Source organism: Tachypleus tridentatus, chromosome 3 (genome assembly GCF_004210375.1).
Source record: "Tachypleus tridentatus isolate NWPU-2018 chromosome 3, ASM421037v1, whole genome shotgun sequence".
Classification (NCBI taxonomy): Eukaryota; Metazoa; Arthropoda; class Merostomata; order Xiphosura; family Limulidae; genus Tachypleus; species Tachypleus tridentatus.
This window is the reverse complement of record NC_134827.1, coordinates 109456908-109481222: the sequence shown is the minus strand read 5'-3', so window position 1 is coordinate 109481222 and position 24315 is coordinate 109456908. Positions and strand designations below refer to the sequence as shown.

General features: G+C 35.2%; 1 protein-coding gene and 1 long non-coding RNA gene across 5 annotated transcripts in view; one reads left to right on the top strand and one right to left on the bottom strand.

The window, feature by feature from the left end:
* Window positions 1–24315, top strand: part of LOC143247728 (uncharacterized) — a 194858-nt gene that overhangs the window by 83427 nt on the left and 87116 nt on the right. The window lies entirely within an intron of this gene.
* Window positions 427–22451, bottom strand: LOC143247725 (Golgi-associated plant pathogenesis-related protein 1-like). 3 transcript variants are annotated; one of them, XM_076496148.1, is made up of 7 exons: window positions 22127–22448; window positions 21440–21680; window positions 16049–16202; window positions 11582–11731; window positions 9363–9492; window positions 8716–8799; window positions 427–3309 (listed from the first exon to the last, which is right to left on the bottom strand). In XM_076496148.1, the coding sequence occupies exons 3-7, from the start codon at window positions 16199–16201 to the stop codon at window positions 3125–3127; spliced, it is 702 nt and encodes a 233-aa protein (XP_076352263.1). In that variant the 5' UTR covers window position 16202; window positions 21440–21680; window positions 22127–22448; the 3' UTR covers window positions 427–3124. The 3 variants fall into 3 exon arrangements, with proteins under 3 accessions (XP_076352263.1, XP_076352265.1, XP_076352264.1); XM_076496150.1 differs by lacking the exon at window positions 11582–11731 and having other exon boundaries at window positions 22127–22451; XM_076496149.1 differs by lacking the exon at window positions 21440–21680 and having other exon boundaries at window positions 22127–22450.

The window sequence follows — 24315 nt, the reverse complement described above, 5'->3', positions numbered from 1 at the left end:
ATTATGTTCATGACTTAAATAGTTAAAATAGAAAGTCACTTGTCACCCTGCAAGCAGATTGCCCTTAAATACCTGTATGGTGAGAACTAATAAAAAGAAATATTCTTATTTTGTAAGCAGTGGTAACTTATGAAAAACCTAATGAATGTTAATTGATAGATGCAATTAAAGTTCTAGAGTCTGAAACATAAACAGCAGAATAAACACAACTATCTTAACCATTTATTTGTTCTGATGTCTTCTAAATTGTGTTTAAGTTTTACTAATTTATATTATTTTAAATAGTTATTATAAACTAATTACTTTAGGTATTTTTTAACATCAAATAAGTTTTCCAAATTATTGATATATTTATTTTCCTTTCCATAAATAATTTTATTTTTAAAGCTATTTTTTCTTGTGATAATTTAAGAATTTCTTTATTTATATTACCGTAAATTAACTTTAAGTTGTTTTTTTTCTTTCTACGTATACGTGAACACCTATTTAACGTTTCTTTGTAACAAAACATTAAGAAACAACCAAGTTATGTGGTGTTTAATTTCTTTGAAATGTACACATTAGAATGAATTACCTTAGAAAAATACGAAACAAGAGGGGAAAAAATTAGTAATAGACGTTTAGGTAGGGGAAAACACTGTGATTAACACCATAAGTTATTCTGGAAATTAATTATTTCTTAAACTGTAAGATTTTTTATTTGAGAATCAACTTTTAACATTCAAAGTTAAATAACTTGTTCAAATACATGAAACTTTTTAAGTTTTTTTAACTTACTAAAACATGTAAAATAATAGATATTTTTTACCTCAATCTAAAATATTTCTCCAATAAAAGTTAATAGTAAGATGCAGATATATCATATTATACAAATGTCTGGGGAATATAATCTCTAGCTACCTGTGTTATAAATGTTTTCAATGCAAGAACTGGTGGATTTTTAACAGTGTTATGTACATGTATATGTGAATTATTAATCTTAATTTGGTTAAGTTTGGCCTAAAATAGTTTTCATTGGTAGAGCTGTGACTTGTACAATGTTGATATTTGAAAGTGAACTGAACAAAAAGACACTTTACATGGATTTGTTGGTTTCTTTATTTTAGAGCTAATTCACTTTAGGCTATCTGCTGTGTCTACCATAGGAATCAAACCTGAATTTTAAGTGTTCAGATGTACTTCTGTCTCGCTTGGAGATAATTTGCATAGGAACATAGAACTTAATAATAAATTTAAGTAAATATTTCATTACAATGTTTTTTTAACTTTTGTTTCTGTGAATAATCCCTTAGAACATCAGTTTCCAACCGTTTTCTCTTCACATTCGTGTTATAGCCCAGCATAGCTAGGTGGCTAGGATGCTTGACTTATTATCTGAGGGTTGCAAATTCAAATCTCTGCCACACCAAATGTGCTCGCCCTTTCATCCATTGGGTAGTTATAATGCCATGGTCAATCCCACTATTCATTGGTAAAAGAGTAGCCCAAGAGTTAGTGGTGGCTGGTGATGACTAGTTGCCTTCCCTCTAGTCTTTCACTACTAAATTAGGGACAGCTAGTGCAGATAGGCCTTGTGTAGCTTTGCACAAAATTCAAAACAAACAAACCCTCAGATAATAAGTTGTTGTTTTTTTAAGTAGTCATAAATTTTGTGAAATAAAATAGCATTTGTTCTTGTTAAATTTATTGAAAATTAGTTTCTGTGACATGTGGTACATTAACAAGTTGACATTAAAATCTAAACATCTGGTTTTACAGCCCAACATGGCCAGGTGGTGAGGGGGAAATTGATTTGTTTTTCAAGATTCTTGGGTTTGTATCTCCATCCCACTAAAGGTGTTTTCCCTTTCAACTGTGGGGGTGTTATAATGTGATGGTCAATCCCATTATTCATTCTTAAGAGCAGCCCAAGAGTTGATGGTGAGAGGTAATGCCTGCCTAGTCTAGCTGTGGTGTAGTTAAAAATAAAACCATTCCCCCATCTATTTAGCTTCACAGCCTTGTATTAGAAACACTATCAGTTGGTTAATAAAACTTGCATTTGAATAATTACACAAATTAATTAATCTTTTCATTTTTTTCATTAAAACATTACTATTAAAAGTTGGCACAAATATTAAATTTGGCATGAAAATCCACATTCTTAATAATATAATATATAATATAATAATATAATGAGGTATTTTTAATTGTCTAAAATATATATCTATTTTAATTACAATTTGACAACAGTCAATTAAGTGTTTAGAATATACAATCCGTAAGAGATAAACATAATTTGTGTACTCAAGTTTTAACTATTACTATTCCAACCATCAACTTTACTCCTTACTACCAATATAACAAAGTTTAATTTTTAGATAGTAACACAAATATATTGATATTCAGATCATTCGTTGTTCCAAAATTTTCAGTACGCCATTTTTAAAAAGATGTCCATCCATGAGTTTTAGGATATCATATCTGTTATCTAATGTGACTGACCAATCATCATACAGTTTTCTTAAGACACTGGCCACTTACAAAAACTGTTGTACAAAGATCTTAAGATACTAGTTCTACTAAAGTCTAATGTTACTGAAATTCTTCAGACACTTTAATGTTATGTCCTCTAGGCTGTAGCTGGTCTAAAAAAGTCAGAGACTTTGTACTGGTTTAATTGTTGTCCTAAGTTTTTATGAAGCCATTTTTATTAGTGTCTGTATCTCAACTGATTAGTCTTTGATGTAGACTTGATGGTGGCAGCCATTTTCTTTTGTGCCATTAACATTTTTGTGTGTGTGTGTGAAATTCTTGAAGTTATTACCTCTATCACTGCCTGATGCCAGATCTCAGCATTTGTTCTAACTTGTGAGAATACCAAATACTTTAATATCACTCTGAAGAAAATGTGCCCAACTTGTTTAGAGCCAACAGCTTTACTCTTATTTTCCATCCTTTGTTATTAACTCGTGTGAGGTTTCTTCGACATTAGATTAAAAAATGTTTGACGTCTTATAGTCAGCAACTGTCTCAAATTTAAGGGCGTCACTTCAACTATTTTTTTTTATAGCATGTGCTCAACCATTCTTTACAATTCTGAAATCAACAGCTTTTTTAAATATCTAATGTTTGTACACATGAATCAACCATTGTCCAAAATTTCCAGATAGTCATCTTTCTGTGGAGATAACACGTTGTCTTGGAACTCTCCAGTGACATTTCCTGCTGGCTTATAGTTCGCCACAACAATAATCTTTCCACAGCGAGATCTAGCCTTGCCCACACCGAACTCTTTGCTACTGCGCCACACCATTTGTGTGAAATGGCCTGCAATGTGAAAAAAATTTTCATTATTAAGTCGGTTTAAAAGAACGGGCAGATAATAACATCGACAAAAGGTTCACGTGTAGCTCTTTAAAATATTACAATGTGTAATCAGTGATGACGAGAAACCCACTTGTTGAGAAATTTATATGCAAAAACGGCTCGTTTGGGCTGAGAAAACACTTTACATAGAAGAGCGAACAACGTTTCGACCTTCTTCGGTCATCGTCAGGTTCACAAAGAAAGAGGTAACTGACCGGAAGCTGACCACATGTTTGAAAGGGGTTGTGTAACTGTGTGTCGAAATGTAGAGGGCGGTATTAGATGTTTGAATATATAATTTTATTTATTATTTTAATATAGGTATAAAGGCGTTCCTTTATATTGGTTTATTTTGGGTTTAAGTTGTTGTATAAGTAAGGCTTCTTTAATTTTACGTTTGTTTATGTTTGTTTCTTTATTTAGTATTTGAGTGTTTTCTATGGTTATGTTGTGTTTATTTGACTTGCAGTGTTCGAAAACGTGTGAAGGTGACTTTTTATGTTCTTTGAATCTGGTTTCCATTTTTCTACTTGTTTCTCCAATATAGAAGTCGTGGCAGTTATCACATTGTATTTTATAAATAATGTTGGTGTGGTGTTTGTCAGTGTAGTTTTTACATAGTATAGACCTCAGTTTTGTGCCGGGTTTTTGAATAAATTTGGTATTAATTGGAATGTCATATTTTGTTACTAATTTTTGCCAAATGTTGGTTATTTGTTTGCTGATGTCGGGAATATATGGTATACAGCAGTATATGGTTTCGTGGTTTTTTGATTCGTGAGCTGTATTTACTTTAGTTGGTTGATTTTGCTTTCTGTCTAGGTGTGTGCGTATAATGTTTTCTACGGTTTGTGGAGGAAACTTATTGATGTTGGTGAAGTATTGTTTTATTTTGTCTAATTCATCGTTAATTTTATCTGGTGAGCATAGTTTTATGGCTGTGTTTATTTGGTTTCTTAGTATGTTGAGTTTTTGTTTTGTTTCATGTGCTGAGTCCCAAGGAATGTATAGTCCAGTATGGGTGATTTTTCGGTGGATTTCTGTTTGAAATTGTGTATCAGAACTGATACACAACATACTCAACATACTAAGAAACCAAATAAACACAGCCATAAAACTATGCTCACCAGATAAAATTAACGATGAATTAGACAAAATAAAACAATACTTCACCAACATCAATAAGTTTCCTCCACAAACCGTAGAAAACATTATACGCACACACCTAGACAGAAAGCAAAATCAACCAACTAAAGTAAATACAGCTCACGAATCAAAAAACCACGAAACCATATACTGCTGTATACCATATATTCCCGACATCAGCAAACAAATAACCAACATTTGGCAAAATTGGTAACAAAATATGACATTCCATTAATACCAAATTTATTCAAAACCCGCACAAAACTGAGTCTATACTATGTAAAAACTACACTGACAAACACCACACCAACATTATTTATAAAATACAATGTGATAACTGCCACGACTTCTATATTGAGAAACAAGTAGAAAAATGGAAACCAGATTCAAAGAACATAAAAGTCACCTTCACACGTTTTCGAACACTGCAAGTCAAATAAACACAACATAACCATAGAAAACACTCAAATACTAAATAAAGAAACAAACATAAACAAACGTAAAAGTAAAGAAGCCTTACTTATACAACAACTTAAACCCAAAATAAACCAATATAAAGGAACGCCTTTATACCTATATTAAAATAATAAATAAAATTATATATTCAAACATCTAATACCGCCCTCTACATTTCGACACACAGTTACACAACCCTTTCAAACATGTGGTCAGCTTCCGGTCAGTTACCTCTTTCTTTGTGAACCTGACGATGACCGAAGAAGGTCGAAACGTTGTTCGCTCTTCTATGTAAAGTGTTTTCTCAGCCCAAACGAGCCGTTTTGCATATAAATTCTCAACAAGTGGGTTTCTCGTCATCACTGATTATTGTTTCATCGCGGCGACTGTACGAGAAGTGTAAGTTTTTGTGTTTTTCCCAGTGTATTTGTACTTACCTGTTACCTGTTACCATTATGTCTGAACTAGCATACCGTACACCACTATTAACAGTACACGCTCACACGATCGTTAAGAAACTAAGGAATTTAAACCAACGAATTATTAATAGAAGAAATGACATTTATTTTATTCAACAATGTAGAAAAGAACAACTAACCCTAATTTTGTAAAGGTAAAACTTTCAAAAATTTTAATACATACACAAACATTATTCAAAATTTACAGAAAAACTACTGAAAGCCATGTTGAACACAAAATATAAAGAACTACATGACTTACAAAAACAAAAAATGAATCTAGACCATCAACTGGCATGCTGCATTAAACCAGAGATTTACGGACTTATACAACGAAACATAAACCAAATCAATACTAAAAACGACAGAGACAAAAAGATCTGCCACAACAAAAAACTAGAAAAACTAAGATGCAAACAACAGAAAAGACACCAAAACGACAAACCGTTGACTAACCTCATAATTAACAGATCCGACCGTCAATTAAACACAGACGAGATACATCTACTTAACAAAGGACTCAACTTCGCTATAGCACCTAGGCACATTCCAACCATAGAAATCAAAACATGTTTAGAAGACCTAGCCAGGAGACTTGTGATACTTTCTACAGAGAACAAAAACAAGGAAACAACCAAAAACAACCAACAGAAAGAAGACAACTTAGATAATTTTATTGACATCCAACAGCCAACCTTCCCAGGTAAAATTACAAATTTATATTTTCCAGAAACACCTAAAACAACATCTTAAACGATTTTTTTCAAAGAATTTTCTCACAAAACCATCAACATAATTTCACAAAACAGAAAACTGAAAACAACCTTACAAAAATAGACATTAATTGCATAAAAACCTAAAACAAGACAAAAACATAAAAATTCTAAAAGCAGATAAAGGTAACGCTATAGTCATAATGAACACGAATGAATACATCCAAAAATGAATAACATCCTATCAGACACGAACAAATTTAAACCTATACACACAAATCCAACAAAGACACACGAGACGCAACTGAACAAATTACTACTACAAATGAAAAAAAGCCAACACAATTTCACAAACACTTTATTCCTACCTACGTAAAACCGACTCACGCACACCACAAATATACGGCATCCCCAAACCTCATAAACCAGATTGTCCATTACGACCAATAATGTCCACATATGAATCGTTTAATTACAACCTTGGTAAATACATAGCATGGGCATTCTCCAAATATGTAACATCAGCCAGCTCATTTATCAAAGACTCTTTTAATTTCAAGTCTAATCTAAATCAACTTAATCATAAAGCCTTAATGGCCAGTTTCGATGTTATATCCTCTTTACAGAAGTTCCAACCACTGAAGCCTGCAAGATAGCCTTAGAACTCTATATCCGAGACCCTAACCCAACTATAGAAATTCCCAGTAACCAGTTAGCAACCCTCATAGAATTCACCACGATAAAGACAAACTTCATGTTCAACAACCAAAACTATATACAAACAAACGGCCTAAGCATGGGCAACCCAGTATCACCAGTTCTAGCCAATATTTTTATGACACAAGTTGAAACACAAGCATTAACACAGCATTACATCCACCACTATACTGGTATAGATATGTAGATGACACGGTTGCGGGATTCAAATCTACAGAACACATACTTAATTTTTTCAATCACATTAACTCTATACATCCCAACATCAACTTCACATGTGAACAGGAAGAAAACAATCAAATATCATTTCTTAACCTCAAAATTACAAGAACTGATACACAATTTCAAACAGAAATCCACCGAAAAATCACCCATACTGGACTATACATTCCTTGGGACTCAGCACATGAAACAAAACAAAACTCAACATACTAAGAAACCAAATAAACACAGCCATAAAACTATGCTCACCAGATAAAATTAACGATGAATTAGACAAAATAAAACAATACTTCACCAACATCAATAAGTTTCCTCCACAAACCGTAGAAAACATTATACGCACACACCTAGACAGAAAGCAAAATCAACCAACTAAAGTAAATACAGCTCACGAATCAAAAACCACGAAACCATATACTGCTGTATACCATATATTCCCGACATCAGCAAACAAATAACCAACATTTGGCAAAATTAGTAACAAAATATGACATTCAATTAATACCAAATTTATTCAAAACCCGGCACAAAACTGAGGTCTATACTATGTAAAACTACACTGACAAACACCACACCAACATTATTTATAAAATACAATGTGATAACTGCCACGACTTCTATATTGGAGAAACAAGTAGAAAAATGGAAACCAGATTCAAAGAACATAAAAGTCACCTTCACACGTTTTCGAACACTGCAAGTCAAATAAACACAACATAACCATAGAAAACACTCAAATACTAAATAAAGAAACAAACATAAACAAACGTAAAATTAAAGAAGCCTTACTTATACAACAACTTAAACCCAAAATAAACCAATATAAAGGAACGCCTTTATACCTATATTAAAATAATAAATAAAATTATATATTCAAACATCTAATACCGCCCTCTACATTTCGACACACAGTTACACAACCCCTTTCAAACATGTGGTCAGCTTCCGGTCAGTTACCTCTTTCTTTGTGAACCTGACGATGACCGAAGAAGGTCGAAACGTTGTTCGCTCTTCTATGTAAAGTGTTTTCTCAGCCCAAACGAGCCGTTTTTGCATATAAAAATACAATGTGTAATGTTCACATTATGTACACGGAATTTGAAAGTTTTATGATATGAAATACTTAATGATAGAGTAAACTTACAGAGCTAAAAATTTTAACTTGCAAAACGTTTGGTTTTTTTTAACTACACTTATTCCATCTATAGCGAACTCTAAATAATTTTATAATTATCGCTAATTTACTTTGTCATTGTAATCAGATGGCCAAGCGTGTTAAGGCATGCGACTCGTAATCTGAAGGTTGCGGGTTCCCATCCCCGTCGCGCCAAACATGCTCGCCCTTTCAGCCGTGGGGGGCGTTATAATGTGACGGTGAATCCCACTATTCGTTGGTAAAAGAGTAGCCCAAGAGTTGGCGGTGGGTGGTGATGACTAGTTGCTTTCCCTCTGGTCTTACATTGCTAAATTAGGGACAGCTAGCACAGATAGCCCTCGAGTAGCTTTGTGCGAAATTAAAAAAACAACAACATTGTAATCAGTGAAGAATGATAAGGATTTTTTAATAATTATTATAAAATAATGAAGATTAGACCAGTAATGACCGCTGGTCTTCATTGGTTTTAATAGTTCTGTATTAGTAGATTGCTACTTACTTGCTTTGGCGTGTAGCAGCGAAGGCTCTATGTCAAAATCGTAAAGCTTGCTCTTTCTGTACCAGTATTTCACAACCTGTTCACCTGAAAGACAAATTTAACACGAATTAAAAAATGGACGGTTTGTGTAATTATATGTTCATTCAAAGCTAACAAATTCTATAAAAATAATTCCAGTATTTCTAACTAGCTATCTATATAAATAATGCTCACATTTTTTTTCTTTGAAAATTAGGCTTAGAAGCAATGAGTTGTAACCAGGTGGTTAAGAAGGCAGTAGTCTGGACAGTGGTGTAGCTGGAAATTTTTCTGAGGGTCGGGGTAGGAAAACGTTTGAAAGTTTACAGATTTCTTCAAACAAGTTTCCAGCTGATCTGGGGAAGGGGGGTATTTAGATCTTTAAATTTTCTTATTTGTTTTCTCCGATAAAAACGACCGCCTGTCTCACTGAGAGGCAAGCCACTGTTTTTAATTTTTAAGAAATAAGTGATTATTTAAGATAGAAATATAATCTTAAGCAGTTATTTGATTGGCCAAAATTGATTCCAAATATTTGAACTTCAACCAATTATCTTCGTTCATAATATTTTAAAAAACATTTTGTTATATTTTCTTTTTTACTGTGAGTATATCCAGCACGTGTGCACCTGTGACGTCAAACTCAGGGACAATGGAACACCTGCAGAGTAGATTTTCACCGATGTCTCTGTTGTTCCGGTAGTAGAAAGTGTTGGCATGCGCGAGATGATTAGCCCAGAATTGTGCTCGGCTGCACATCTGTAAAAATATGACACATGTAAGGATACTGAGTCGTGTAGAAAATAAAAATTCGACACACGTAGGTATATCAGAATTATGGAGAAAATGAAAATACAATATTTAAGGACACCAAAAACACGTAAATATACCTTGCTTTTTTTTTTTTGTGTGTGGCAAAAACAAATATCTTAGTGTTAATTATACCCGATAGGTGGCGCACATTTTCCTATTCATTGGGTAATTGTTACTAATGTATAAAATTCAGTAAAAATTAGGAAAGATTACGTAACGATTTTAAATTTTGAGAGTAACTACTAAATCAGTGATTTTATTAGTATGTGTGTATGTACACGTAAAACTACTAATACTTTGGAATCAATTGGATTTGATTTCAAATTTTCACAAAAAGCTACACGAGGGCAATCTGTTTTAGCCGTTCTAACCACACACTCGAGATGAAAGGACGGGCATGCTTAGTGACGGAAATTCATGTGTAATAAAAATATTTTATATTATTAACGTGAAAAACTTGAAAGAATGCCATATAAAGGTTTAACGATTCGTTTGTTATTGTCGGTTTAAACACAATTAAAAACTAATGGATTTCTAGTCACGTTTTAAAATACTTTGTAAAATGTGTTTATTTGGTTTCGCAGCCATGGACTTTAAGAAAAATTTGTAATACTAAATTCATCCTAAAACTTGCTTGATAAAATGGATACATTGAGTATAGAGGGCGTATTTTCTCTAGTAAAATACAGAATGTTTTTCTATGAAGAGCCTTCCTCTCGAGCGACTCTATTTCGGAATCATCCGAGTTTAAATGTAACCAATTAATCACTTGTCCCCTCGGTGGACAGAGCAGATAGCCCGATGTAGCTTTGCTGTAAGACAACACATACTTGTCCCCAGGTGGCTCAGCGGTAAGTTCACGGACTTAAACACTAACATTCAATATTTGAGTCTTTTCGAAGTTCAGATATCCTGTTGCGTAGCTTAGCACTTGAAAAACAACATTTAAGGAATTCTATGTCGGGAAATCTAAACCCGCCAAACTAAACCAAATCAGTGCTTTCTGGTTGACCTATAATATTAAAATTTTTCTCGATTTTGTTTAAGTGGACAGCAGTGAGTCTTCGGATTTACAATGTTAAAATCAGGGGTTCGATTCCTTTCGGTGAAAACAGCAGATTGCCCGATGTAACTTTGCTATAAGAAAGCGCACACACATTGTTCAAGTGTAGTCCACCTGAAACAATGGTAAGTCTTCGAATTTACAATGTTAGGATCAGTGGTTCGATTCCTCTCAACACAGCAGACAACCCGATGTGGCTTTGCTATACGAACACGCACACAGCTGCAAAATTGACTAACTGTGTTGTGTCCAAAATAGGAGTCGAACTCTGAACTTTACCTGCCCCCCCCCCCCCGGGGGGACCAAAAGGCAGGAAAATCATTCGGGCGCTTCATGAGCTTTAAATGTTTTATATATAGAAAAAACAACAACAAATAACACGTTGAAATATTTGTTATTGAATCAATAAACAAACGAACTTAACCCAATCTTTAACCCTACTTTATTTAAACACCGAAGTTCAGTTTCATGTTTTAAGCTAAGTTGGTTTTAGGAAAGCTAGTCTCTTATTCTTCTCTGTGATGTATCTGTGAAATAATAGAGGTTAAAAATTAAACGTGTGGCAGTAATAGGCAATTTATCTCTGTCCACAAAAGATGTCACTCACTTTCTAATAACTATATTCTTTTTGTTCAACTCTTTAGATACTTAAATATTCCACATTACCTTATCTGTTTCTTTACTGGATGTGATGAGGGCGATTCGTGGTTCACTCCCCCCTCCCAAAAAAAAGAACATGTTCTACACATTAAGAGTGTGGATCTGTTATAAGAATTACAGTCAAATCCCACTATTCTATCAGACACGAGTAAACCAAGAATTTAAGAACCCTCGTCCTTTTAATCTATCAGTTCTAGCTGAGAGACGGCTTTGTTCAGATAGCCCCTGTGTAGCCTTGCACGCGCGAATATTCTGAACGTATCTTTTATGTTGTCGTTAAAAGACGTGCAATCGAACTTCAGAACTCCCTACCTGATACGACAATTCTAGAGGAGGGACATTGTGACGTTTTCGGAAAGTGTTGTGCCACTGTAGACATTCCATGACAAAGTCACTCTGTGAATAGCAAGTCCAACTTCCTTCCTTGTCGAAACGTATGGATAAAGGTCGATTTATCATAATCTTAAAATATGACAAAAAGAGAAGACTTAAATATTGAAATCATATTAAACGAACACCTAGTCAATAATAACACCTCCAACACATATACATGTGTATATTAAATTATTTATTGTTATTACAATAGTTACACTGTAGATTTAAAACATTCCATCTGTTGTTCTTGTATGTGTAAAGTAGTTACGCGTAAAATCCATTCTATGTTTCATCTTGTTAATTTTATGCTTAGTGAAATCATTCTTCTGAAGACATGTGGCGCCCTCATTTGTAAAATTTTACCGAATTAAGTTATAAGAAAAAATGCCTGCTATCTTGATGAAGTGAACATGTTGGGTTTTGGGCTCTAAACGGAACATCCTGCTTTCCACATAATACCTTTACGGTGATGACTGTCCTTGATTGGTTAACAGGCAGTATTGTCCTGTAGACTGTCAGTGACAAGTTAGCAGGCTGTATTGTTCTGCAGGTTGTCGCTGATTTATTAGCAGGAATTATTGTCTTGTAGCTTGTTGATTGGTTAGCAGATAGCTCTGATTTATAAATTTTTCGCAAACCTAACCGAGGCTGTCTGTTTCTAATTTTGAAATAATAGAATATAGAAGAGGCAGCTTGTCTACACTCTCTACACTCCCCCCACTCCCCCAGTGATTAGGCTACTATTTATCAACGAATAGTGGGTTTGCCCCTCAATTATAACGCCCCAAAGCTGAAAGTGCATGCTCACGGACTGGAATCAAACCCGTTACTCACAGATTGCGAGTCGAGTGCTCTAACCACGTGACCATGTTAATAGGTAGACCGATTGAGTCAACAGGCAACTGCGAGTTGTTGCTAACTGATCAACAGGCATTGTTGTTCTCTAGGCTGTAGCTTATTCGTCAGTAAACGGCATTAATGTGTAGCCAATAGCTTCAGTTTGTCGAGTCTCTGAAGAAAAGCAGTGACTGAACTTTTGATGATTTTGCAGATGTAAGATGATAAAGTGGAGGAAAAGTCTCGGAACGATTCACTTTATTATTTCCTCAAATAAAAGAGAATCATGAAAACTGAAACTTTGTCACGACAGTGTGATTTGTACTTTCTGTACGACATGATGGCTCACTTGAATAATTTGAGTACGAAGCTTCAGGGAAGACGTAAAATAACAAGCGAGCAATCACAGCCTATTCATGAATTTTATTTAAAGTTAAACTTCCTTTCGGAACAATTACAAAATAATGATTTGACACTTTTCTCCGATTTTAAAAATTTGAAAATGATATTTGAATTTTTGCATGATCCATTTTAATTTGAGTTAGGAAATTTCAGTAAGGAAATTACATTTTTTTTTGTCTTTGGATAAGCGTGATTTGAAGACGAGATGCCTACCCTGCAAAAGGAAGGACACATAAAAGGTAAACGAAAATATTCTATCAGCGAGATGTGGCTCACTATTCTGATAAGTCTTCCAAATTTAAAGATAGCAATTTCAAAATTATTTTCTATGTGTGGATCCACATGGGTGTGTGAGTCAACATTTCCTACGATAGATTTTTTCAAATCTAGATACAGATCTTGACTTACTGACATAAATTTAGAGGCAAAGCTAAAATGCTCACTGAACATAGATATTAAGCCACATTTCATTAAACTTGCTGATGAAAACCCCATTAATTTTCACAATGAAGGTTAGTTGAAATGTAATTATTTTGATTAAACTAACATATTTCAATTGTTTTTTAATAGTGTGGCCAACGTTGTTTTCATTAGCCAGAGTTGTGGCCACTATAAAAAGTAAGTTTTCCACTCCTGGACCAGATGGTAGGCGAGTAGTCAAAACCATCCCAAAGTGCGGTACTCGAACCGCAGAACCTCCAATCTACTTTATTGCGCACTAAATAATAGAGCACGTTTTATCCCCCGACTCCTTGAAGCTGAGCCACTGGGGGAGGGGGAGATCACCTGAAATGTTTCAGTTTAACACTCTTGTTGTTTTGTATTTAAAATAAAGTAAATAAAAATAATTAAGTTTAAGTTTCCTTTTTTAACGACTTTAATTTCGTGAGGGTTCCAAATCTCCTTCACACCAGTTATGCTCGTCCTTTCAACCGTGAGGACGTTATAATGTACGATCAATCCCACTATTCGTTGTTTAAAAAGTAGCCCAAGAGTTGGCAGTGGATGGGATGACTAGTTGCCTTTCCTCTAGTCTTACACTACTAAATTAGGGATGGTTAGCGTTGATAGCCCTCGTGTATCTTGGCGCGAAATTTAAAAAAAATAAACAGATTTCATGAGGTTTAATTTTATCATCTTTAGGTGGTGGTGGTTGTTTTCATTCCTCCAATTTTCGTAGCACAGATAGTCCACTGTGCAGCTTTGTGCTTAATTCAAAACAACCAGTTTTCGTTTGAAAATTAAGGCAGCAGTATAAATATTATTTATTTAGGTCCTTATTTGTCAAACCGATAAAGGCTGTGTATTAGTCGCTAGTTTCAACACAGGAGAAAACAGGAGAATAATAGGATATATATTGCTATTATTTCTCCGCGCGTATCAGTGACCTACCCTAGCGGAAGATTACCTGTCAAACAAATCTGTGATTGGCTCAAAGAAACGTAATTTTCCAGATTTTACGGCGAAAGACCGTCGTGAGTATCGAACAAGCCAAACTTGACACACCCAGTAATAATTACGTAAACTTAACATGCGTGAAATTAATACTATGAAAAAATTGTGTTTGTTTGAAGTTAAACACAAAGCTATGCGATGGGCTATCTGTGCACTGCCGACCACGGATATCTAAACCCGGTTTCTAACGTTGTTAGTCCGTAGATATGACGCTGGGAGCGCTTCGGAGAAGAATAAAAAATATTTTTGTTTTTCAAAAGGTTGAAACAGTTTGTTGTTACGAAACGTTGTTATTATTATTAGACAACGAACGCAGCTGTACGTTGTTTATCCGTGATGACGAGAGACCTACTTGAAGTAAAAATCTATCTCAGGACGGCTGGTATGGGTATTAAAACTTTTATTAAAATAAAATAGAGAACAAAGTTTCAAAACCCCAAACTTCTTGGTTGCTACCCTGTTCAGTAATGGAAAGCAGGAAATTTCACAAAGTTTAGCCCAGAATTTCAACGTATGTTATGTAACAATATCCTCTTTGTTTAGATCATTCTATATGACTGCCTGTTTAATTTTTGGGGACTTCGCGCAAAGTTAGTCGAGGGCTATCTGCGCTGGTCGTTCCCAATTTAGCATTGATACACTGGAGGGAAGGCAGCTAGTCATTACCACCCACCGCCAACTCTTGGGCCACTCTTTTAGCTACGAATAGTGGGATTCGTTGTGACGTCATAACGTCCTCACGGATGAATGACAGCCGTCCAGCATATAAACGATAAAAAAGTTTTCAATATTTGTAGTGGTCAAAGCACTCGTAGCCCATAATATATCGTATATTCGTGTTTGTATTATAAAGTCAAAGTGTTTGATGTTATATTGGAATTAAGAAGACAATCGATAAAACGTGCTGTTCCGGTACCATGAAATTTAGTCACAGCCCCATCTGCGCGTGAACTCTTATCATCTGTTTCTAGGATTGAAGCACTTTATCTGTTCTGAAAGGTCAACTGCGTGTGAGATATTATCTTTGGCGTCGTGTCTGAAAGCGTTGTTAAGGGCTACTCTTTCAATACGGAATAGTGGGATTGATCGTGATATTACAACGCTCTTCCCAAGGTTGAAACCACGAGCGGCGATGGGGTTCAAGCTCGCAGACTGCGAGTTGAGCGCCCTCAATCATAACGGCTTTCTTTTTGAGCTTTTTTGTCAACTGGTCGTTCAGTAGTACGTTTAAGGCCTTATAACAATAAGAAAGTAGGTTCCGATACCCGCCGGCCTGGCATGACCAGGTGGGTTAAGGCACTCGACTGGTAATCCGAAGGTCGCGGGTTCGAATCCCCGTCGCACCAAACATGCCCTTTCAGCCGTCGGGGAGTTATAATGTTACGGTCAATCCCATTATTCGTTGGTAAAAGAATAGCCCAAGAGTTGGCGGTAGGTGGTGATGACTAGCTGCCTTCCCTCTGGTCTTAAACTGCTAAATTAGGTACGGCTAACGCAAGTAGCCCTCTTCTAGCTTTGTGCGAACTTCACAAACAAATAAAATTGTCTTTCAAGTCTCTTTAGTATATTCGACTGTGTAGTGTAAACGTATTTCATCAACTACATTCTGTTTGTTTCTTTGTGTCCCGTGGATGTCGTCATGTTCGGCCTTTCTTTTTTCTATCTAAGACTTTCCTTTGTCAACAAATCAGGTTTATATTTGTTTCCTACCTTCTTTACATCTTGAGGTGACCACGTTCTACTAGGAGAAGAATTGTCAGACATCTCTGAATGACAGGATGACTTTTGGAAGACCTTAGCTCGATGACGTGGTGACCAGCTGGCTGACCTTAGCGCGTGCAGCCTTTCACAGAGGTAGTCCATTCTTGGGATGGATAAACATAATTAAGTATCTTAAACGTGAACTTTGTAATACAAAATCTTAACACTAGTACTATCAAAGCTTCCATTATTCTCCAGTGTCTTACAGTTAATTTTAGCACAAGAATGAGGGTGAATGTAGCGCCCTCTGGTTCAGAATTTTGAGAGTAACTACACACAAATGTAAGCTAAACATATTTGAACTGATGGAACTACTGTAAAAGCGATAACAGTACCCAGTGTCAGCTCAAGTTTCACCAAAGAGTGAAATTTGGTCTTCACTTTCATTACCATTCAAAACACAGTTGTTTCTTGTTCACACCCCCACCCCCCTAGATTTGTTATTGGTTTGATCGTTCTGCTCTGGCATCTGAAATTACAGATGATTTCCGATACTTGGAAGCCTAAATATGAATATACAAAAAAAAAAATTATTCAGTTTCCATATGAAATTAAATGTATTTCATAACCAAACTCTGAGAATGGTTGTTTCTGACTTCCTCCGACCGCTTCCTGAACCCACTTACACAGTTCGCTCAGATCTCCAAGCACACAATCTGTCACTCTCTTTCAGGATCTGGCGTCAGGCACTTTACAATCGCTTTATCTTAATAGCCTGCATCAAACCATTAAAATGATAGATTAGGTTTGTTATACGTCACGTAATTGTTAAAGTACATTAATATGGTATTAAAACACTCAATAAAATAATTTTATAAGTTTACTCTGTATTTAAAACGTATTCATTTTTTACATAGCATGCTATATATTCATGATGTAAAAAAAAAACACCTTGGTTCAAGAAGTCTTGATGGTACGATCAGAAGTCAGTTGATATGCGGTATTAATATTTGTTTTAATATTAGTAATTTTTAAACGTTGCACAGTCATTGTTTTCCCAATTACTTAATGTAAAAGACGTTCATCTTCGTGTTTTCTGTTGGTAACGTATGCGTATTTAATTTATTTCTAATGTAAGTAGTTTTAGATGGTTAGTGTTGCATATATTTTCATTACTTAAAATAGACTCACGTAAGTGGGAATTGGGTTTCGCGTGCAAGATGGTGACGTTACACGTCTGACAAAGTTCGGCAGAGATACGGAACTATAAAAATTTAGCACAGACCCCCACTGCGCGTGAACACTCATCTGCTTCCAGGAATGAGCCACTTTTTTATCAAAAAAAAAAGTTAACTTAGTGCGAGATATTTTATATGGCGTTGTGTCTGAAAGTGTATAATTATATAACCGGATTGTCATACTTTTAAGCATAAATTGTTTGTCCCAGAATAAACAAAAGTTCTTCAAAATCTAGAAAACAGGAAATGACGTTACGAATACTCTAGAAAACGGGATATGACCTCATGAAGAAGTGTATGTCGTCACATAAAAGGAATTATATCCATAATAATATCATGGGAATTGCATATCTACAACTTTGATTAATTATGATAGTGTATGCAAAAAGTACTGCATGTATCTCCGAAGGATTATTTATTTCCTGGCGTTTTGATGTAGAATGAAGTATTCAAAGTAGATAACCAGAAATAATAAAATATCTCGAAAGAAAATCGTCATCAGACATTTTAGTCTGTGATGACGTGATGCTAAATCTTGTCCAATCAGGACTCCAGACTTTATTTCTTAACGAAAGCAATGAAAGGAAATTCACTCCGAATAGGAGTGTTTTGTTGTCCACAGACTCTGATAGGAGCAATGATGACGTATGAGTTATTCTTCAGAAATGGAGTTATATTATTAAATTATGTGTGGACGTTCCCGGATGTAAGACAGTGATCCAAGTGACGATTCATGCGTTTCACTTTTTCTTCTTAAGCCGTTAAGTTTAGACTAAAATAATAAAACTAAATAACTTTATCTTCTTATTAACGTGCATGTTTCTAACGTGTTAAAAAAGAGGGTTAAAGTATGTTTAGGTTTTTCTATGTTCCGGCCATCTACTTCGTCGGTTAGGTACTATAATACAGGTTTGTGTATGTAGTTGCCACTTTTGCCTGTAGAGGTCTTCCAGTGACGTCAATACTCGCGTGCTCTAAAGTATATTTCGCCACACTGAACATCAAGTACTGACATTCGTTTTGGATGAAAAATTACAAACCTGACTTCAGATATTGTGTCACCTGACTGTAACAATATTGTTTTACATGACTGACACAGTATCCTGTTACCTGATTTCAAATATTGTGTCACCTGACTATAACAATATTGTTTTACATGACTGACACAGTATCCTGTTACCTGAATGAAAATATGTTGTGTCATCTGACTGACACAATATCATGTTACCTGACTGAAAATATGTTGTCACCTGACTGTAATGATCTGGATAAAAAGAAAAAAAGATTTATATAGAGATCTAGTAGTTTTGGACTTTTTGTCAATTTCATTGTTCGTCTTATTGACACCGGGTAAAGTTCTACTGAATGTTCGTCTTATTGACACCGGGTAAAGTTTCACTGAATCTTCATATTATTGACACCAAGTAAAGTTCTACTGAATGTTCGTCTTATTGACACCTGGTAACGTTCTATTGAATGTTCGTCTTATTGACACCGGGTAAAGTTCTACTGAATGTTCGTCTTATTGACACCTGGTAACGTTCTACTGAATGTTCGTCTTATTGACACCGGGTAAAGTTTCACTGAATGTTCATATTATTGACACCTGGTAACGTTCTACTGAATGTTCGTCTTATTGACACCGGGTAACGTTCTACTGAATGTTCGTCTTATTGACACCGGGTAAAGTTTCACTGAATCTTCATATTATTGACACCAAGTAAAGTTCTACTGAATGTTCGTCTTATTGACACCTGGTAACGTTCTATTGAATGTTCGTCTTATTGACACCGGGTAAAGTTCTACTGAATGTTCGTCTTATTGACACCTGGTAACGTTCTACTGAATGTTCGTCTTATTGACACCTGGTAACGTTCTACTGAATGTTCGTCTTATTGACACCTGGTAACGTTCTACTGAATGTTCGTCTTATTGACACCGGGTAACGTTCTACTGAATGTTCGTCTTATTGACACCGGGTAACGTTCTACTGAATGTTCGTCTTATTGACACCGGGTAAAGTTTCACTGAATGTTCATATTATTGACACCGGGTAAAGTTTCACTGAATGTTCATATTATTGACACTGGGTAAAGTTCTACTAAATGTTCGTCTTATTGACACCGGGTGACGTTCTACTGAATGTTCGTCTTATTGACACCGGGTGACGTTCTACTGAATGTTCGTCTTATTGACACCGGGTAAAGTTCCACTGAATGTTCGTCTTATTGACACCTGGTAACGTTCTATTGAATGTTCGTCTTATTGACAACTGGTAACGTTCTATTGAATGTTCGTCTTATTGACACCTGGTAACGTTCTATTGAATGTTCGTCTTATTGACACCTGGTAACGTTCTATTGAATGTTCGTCTTATTGACACCGGGTGAAGTTCTATTGAATGTTCGTATTATTGACACCGGGTAAAGTTCCATTGAATGTTCGTATTATTGACACCTGGTAACGTTCTACTGAATGTTCGTCTTATTGACACCGGGTAAAGTTCTACTGAATATTCGTCTTATTGAGTTCTTGTAAAGCTGTCATCTATTAGTGCAGTTTAGTATTAATTAGTATTTGAAAATCCAATACGTTCATACACACACAAAGTAAAACATAACACAGGTTAATGTTCAACCTTACAAGTCTTTTTATGGAGAGCAGATGGTCCTCAGCAACCATTTATTATACACATACATACTAGTTGGAAATTGACTGTCACTTCTATTAAGCCTACACGCGATACATTATGGGCTCGAACTTTATTAACTTTAACAACTGTAGTCTGACCACATTCTTCTATAAACCACATAACGTCTTAGGCCTTTAGAAAGACGTCCTGTTTTATCTCGCAGTTTTTATACGGCGATATATTCTCAGATGAAATCTTAAGTTGTTTAATAGTGTTGAACGAAAGCCTTTAAAAACTAAAATCAAATGTTGTTTTAATTGACATACATGTTTATCGCCCAGAATAGTCAAAGTGAACTATTTATTTGTTCGTTGTTAATCGCAAAGTTGGTATTTGTAGTTTGTTCACCTCAGGTATCGAAACCCAATTTTTAGTGTTATGAGCTTTCGTACTTACCGCTGAACCACTAGAAATCTAGAGGGGAAGAACGAAAAGATGAGGCGTAGAGGTTACCAATAACCTTCGAAACGATAACCCACTTTCTATCTCCCGGTTATTGACGTTTTCTTTATGAAATATATCCTTGGCTTTCTACATGCAGGTGTTTTCTGTTAAGCATTTAAGCCACTCTTGTTCGCAGTTTTAAAGCTTTACTGAAACAAAATGTACCCATAACTATTGAGCTTAACAGTAAGTTATAAATGGAGAGTGAGCCGCCCACTTCCACTATATTGAGCCGTACCACATGAACCTTTCGTTCGTTTCAAAGGTCGGTTTAAGCGCGATAGTAAATTTTACCTTTGGCTTCGTGAGCTGTGCTACTCAACTTTTCGCGGCATTAAAGCAGTAAACTTTATGTGCCAAAATACTCGTCCAGTTATTTAAGCCATTTAAACTCAATATTTGAAGGATCTACCTGAGTTCCTGTAACTCATTGTCTCCAAACTGTCTTAGTCAATTTTGAAACGAATTGTGACGCCAAGTCAAATAGTGGGCAAATCGAGCATGTATGAATTTACATAACAAGTGCAGCCTATTGTATTAAATATATGATTTTCAAGAGAAAAACTCTTTAACCTATTGTATTAAATATACAACTTGCAATCCGACTGTCTGTGTACAAGTAGTAAGGAAGTGAACTGTACTATCATGTAAAACGAATTCAGTTCTGACTTTATCTTGTTTCCATTAGAACTATTTATATTCTCACCACACTTAGTATTATCAGTTAATATTATCAGTATCTCAGTTACGGAAATAATAAAATTAAAATAATCGACTTTTTAAATATTTTCACTTTTCTGTAATTGTGAAACATTCTCTGTCATCACGTGTACTATTTTATGAATCAAGAGTTTAACATGTGAAAAGTTATTGGTTATCATGTATACTACGGCATGAATAGTTTTACTCTAACAAAACTTCCTATGACTAATTAATAAACTTATTACCCTAACTGTGTTAAGACTAATTAATTGTTTCATTAGGTTTAGTGTTTAAGCTCGGTAACAGCTTTAACTACAAACTTACTTCTGATCATTAGGAGTTACGTGAACAGTAGGTAGCTTTAAAGCAGCAACACTCCGTTAACTGTGGTTACGTCTTAGTGGTTACTCTTGAAGTAGCAAGGCTTCTGTTAATTGTAGTTACGTTTTAGTGGTCACTCTTGAAGTAGCAACACTCCGTTATCACGTCTTATTGGTCACGCAAGAGGCGCCATTTTAGATTTCATCAGGTGAGGAAGGGACAACTTTAAGTGCAGTTGGGTTTTCTGCAGATGAAAAACAGTAGACGTTTTAAATATCTGTAATGTTCCTAAAACTTAAAAAACAAAATGGTGTGAAACATGGGTGTGAGGCAAATTCCCCTTGCTTCTCCCCAAATGGCACCCCTGGGTCACACTTTGAGAAACAAGGCCTTTCTTAAAGCCACAACTCAACTGGACAATCGTGCTAACATTATGTCTCTCCCTTTATTATTACATTCATGATGTGCTAAGAACACGTAGGTCCAAGAAGTCTTGATAAAACTGAAATAGAAACCCTTATAACCCAAGCGCTTACGTAAGGTGGAACTTTCTTCTTCAGGCCCAATCTATGACCAGTGTTAAATGTTTACATATATGCTAGTGCTCTGCTATATATTGGACGTTCGAAATAAGGAATGCCAACATTTAAAAGTGTGGTTTTTATGTTCATTGTAAAACTCACATCTTACCTTCTTACATCAGTTACTTTTCAGGGATTGGACATCAATTGTAGATGCTCTTTCCATAACGACACTAAACACACAGGGTGCTTTCTACCTGGAATCGTGTGGAATTTTCTCGAGGGTGCGAACCAGAAGGACGAGGCTAGTTTGCTTCTCCAACCCCTGACCGTTGCGATCAATATCCTGCAACTTTTAAAAATCGAGTTTCTGGGATTTATTATGGCAGGTTTCTAGAGGTTGAGTTAGCTCAGAGTTTTCAACTGTAAATAAATAATTACTGATATATTGAAGTTTGTCGCCCGTGCGTTTCTTCTTGCATTACAATCTGAATGTGTCCGTTGCTTTGATTGGCTGCTATTATAAAGCACATGCGTACAGGAGTTTCTGTCACTGTGGGATCCTGCAAATAAGATAACTCACGCCACACTTGAACCAGCTGGAATATACACGGGTTCTGGTGTAAGAGAGCGCATGTGCTTTTTAATAGCTTTCTAAAATAATGTGGTATTTTAGGCAATAACGAGAAATGGGTGAATCACAGAAAACAGTGAAGTATTATTATTTTTTGACAAATATTTTCTGACAATTAACTTCATATTTAAGATTAACTGATAACCCTTAATTTTACAGTTAAGGGTTAACTAACCATGATTATTATTATTACAGTTTAGGGTTAACTAGTTATGGCTAACATTACAGTTAAGGGTTAACTAACCATGATTATTATTATTACAGTTTAGGGTTAACTAGTTATGGCTAACATTACAGTTAAGGGTTAACTAACCATGATTATTATTACAGTTTAGGGTTAACTAGTTATGGCTAACATTACAGTTAAGGGTTAACTAACCATGATTATTATTACAGTTTAGGGTTAACTAGTTATGGCTAACATTACGGTTAAGGGTTAACTAACCATGATTATTATTACAGTTTAGGGTTAACTAGTTATGGCTATTCACATACATACCCCTTCCACCGCCAAGTCCTAAATCCACAGTAGTCTTCCTTCAGTGTGAACTGATAAACTAGAGGGAGATAAGCTGTTGTCAATAACAACTATCAACTCTTGTTCAACAGATAAACTAGAGGTAGATAAGCTGTTGTCAATAACAACTATCAACTCTTGTTCAACAGATAAACTAGAGGTAGATAAGCTGTTGTCAATAACAACTATCAACTTTTGTTCAACAGATAAACTAGAGGTAGAGAAGCTGTTGTCAATAACAACTATCAACTTTTGTTTAACAGATAAACTAGAGGAAGAGAAGCTGTTGTCAATAACAACTATCAACTTTTGTTCAACAGATAAACTAGAGGTAGAGAAGCTGTTGTCAATAACAACTATCAACTTTTGTTCAACAGATAAACTAGAGGGAGATAAGCTGTTGTCAATAACAACTATCAACTTTTGTTCATCAGATAAACTAGAGGTAGATAAGCTGTTGTCAATAACAACTATCAACTCTTGTTCAACAGATAAACTAGAGGTAGAGAAGCTGTTGTCAATAACAACTATCAACTTTTGTTCCACAGATAAACTAGAGGGAGATAAGCTGTTGTCAATAACAACTATCAACTTTTGTTCAACAGATAAACTAGAGGTAGAGAAGCTGTTGTCAATAACAACTATCAACTCATGTTCAACAGATAAACTAGAGGGAGATAAGCTGTTGTCAATAACAACTATCAACTCTTGTTCAACTGATAAACTAGAGGTAGAGAAGCTGTTGTCAATAACAACTATCAACTTTTGTTCAACAGATAAACTAGAGGAAGAGAAGCTGATGTCAATAACAACTATCGACTTTTGTTCATCAGATAAACTAGAGGTAGAGAAGCTGTTGTCAATAACAACTATCAACTTTTGTTCAACAGATAAACTAGAGGTAGAGAAGCTGATGTCAATAACAACTATCAACTTTTGTTCAACAGATAAACTAGAGGTAGAGAAGTTGTTTTCAATAACAACTATCAACTCTTGTTCAACAGATAAACTAGAGGTAGATAAGCTGTTGTCAATAACAACTATCAACTTTTGTTCATCAGATAAACTAGAGGTAGATAAGCTGTTGTCAATAACAACTATCAACTCTTGTTCAACAGATAAACTAGAGGTAGAGAAGCTGTTGTCAATAACAACTATCAACTTTTGTTCAACAGATAAACTAGAGGGAGATAAGCTGTTGTCAATA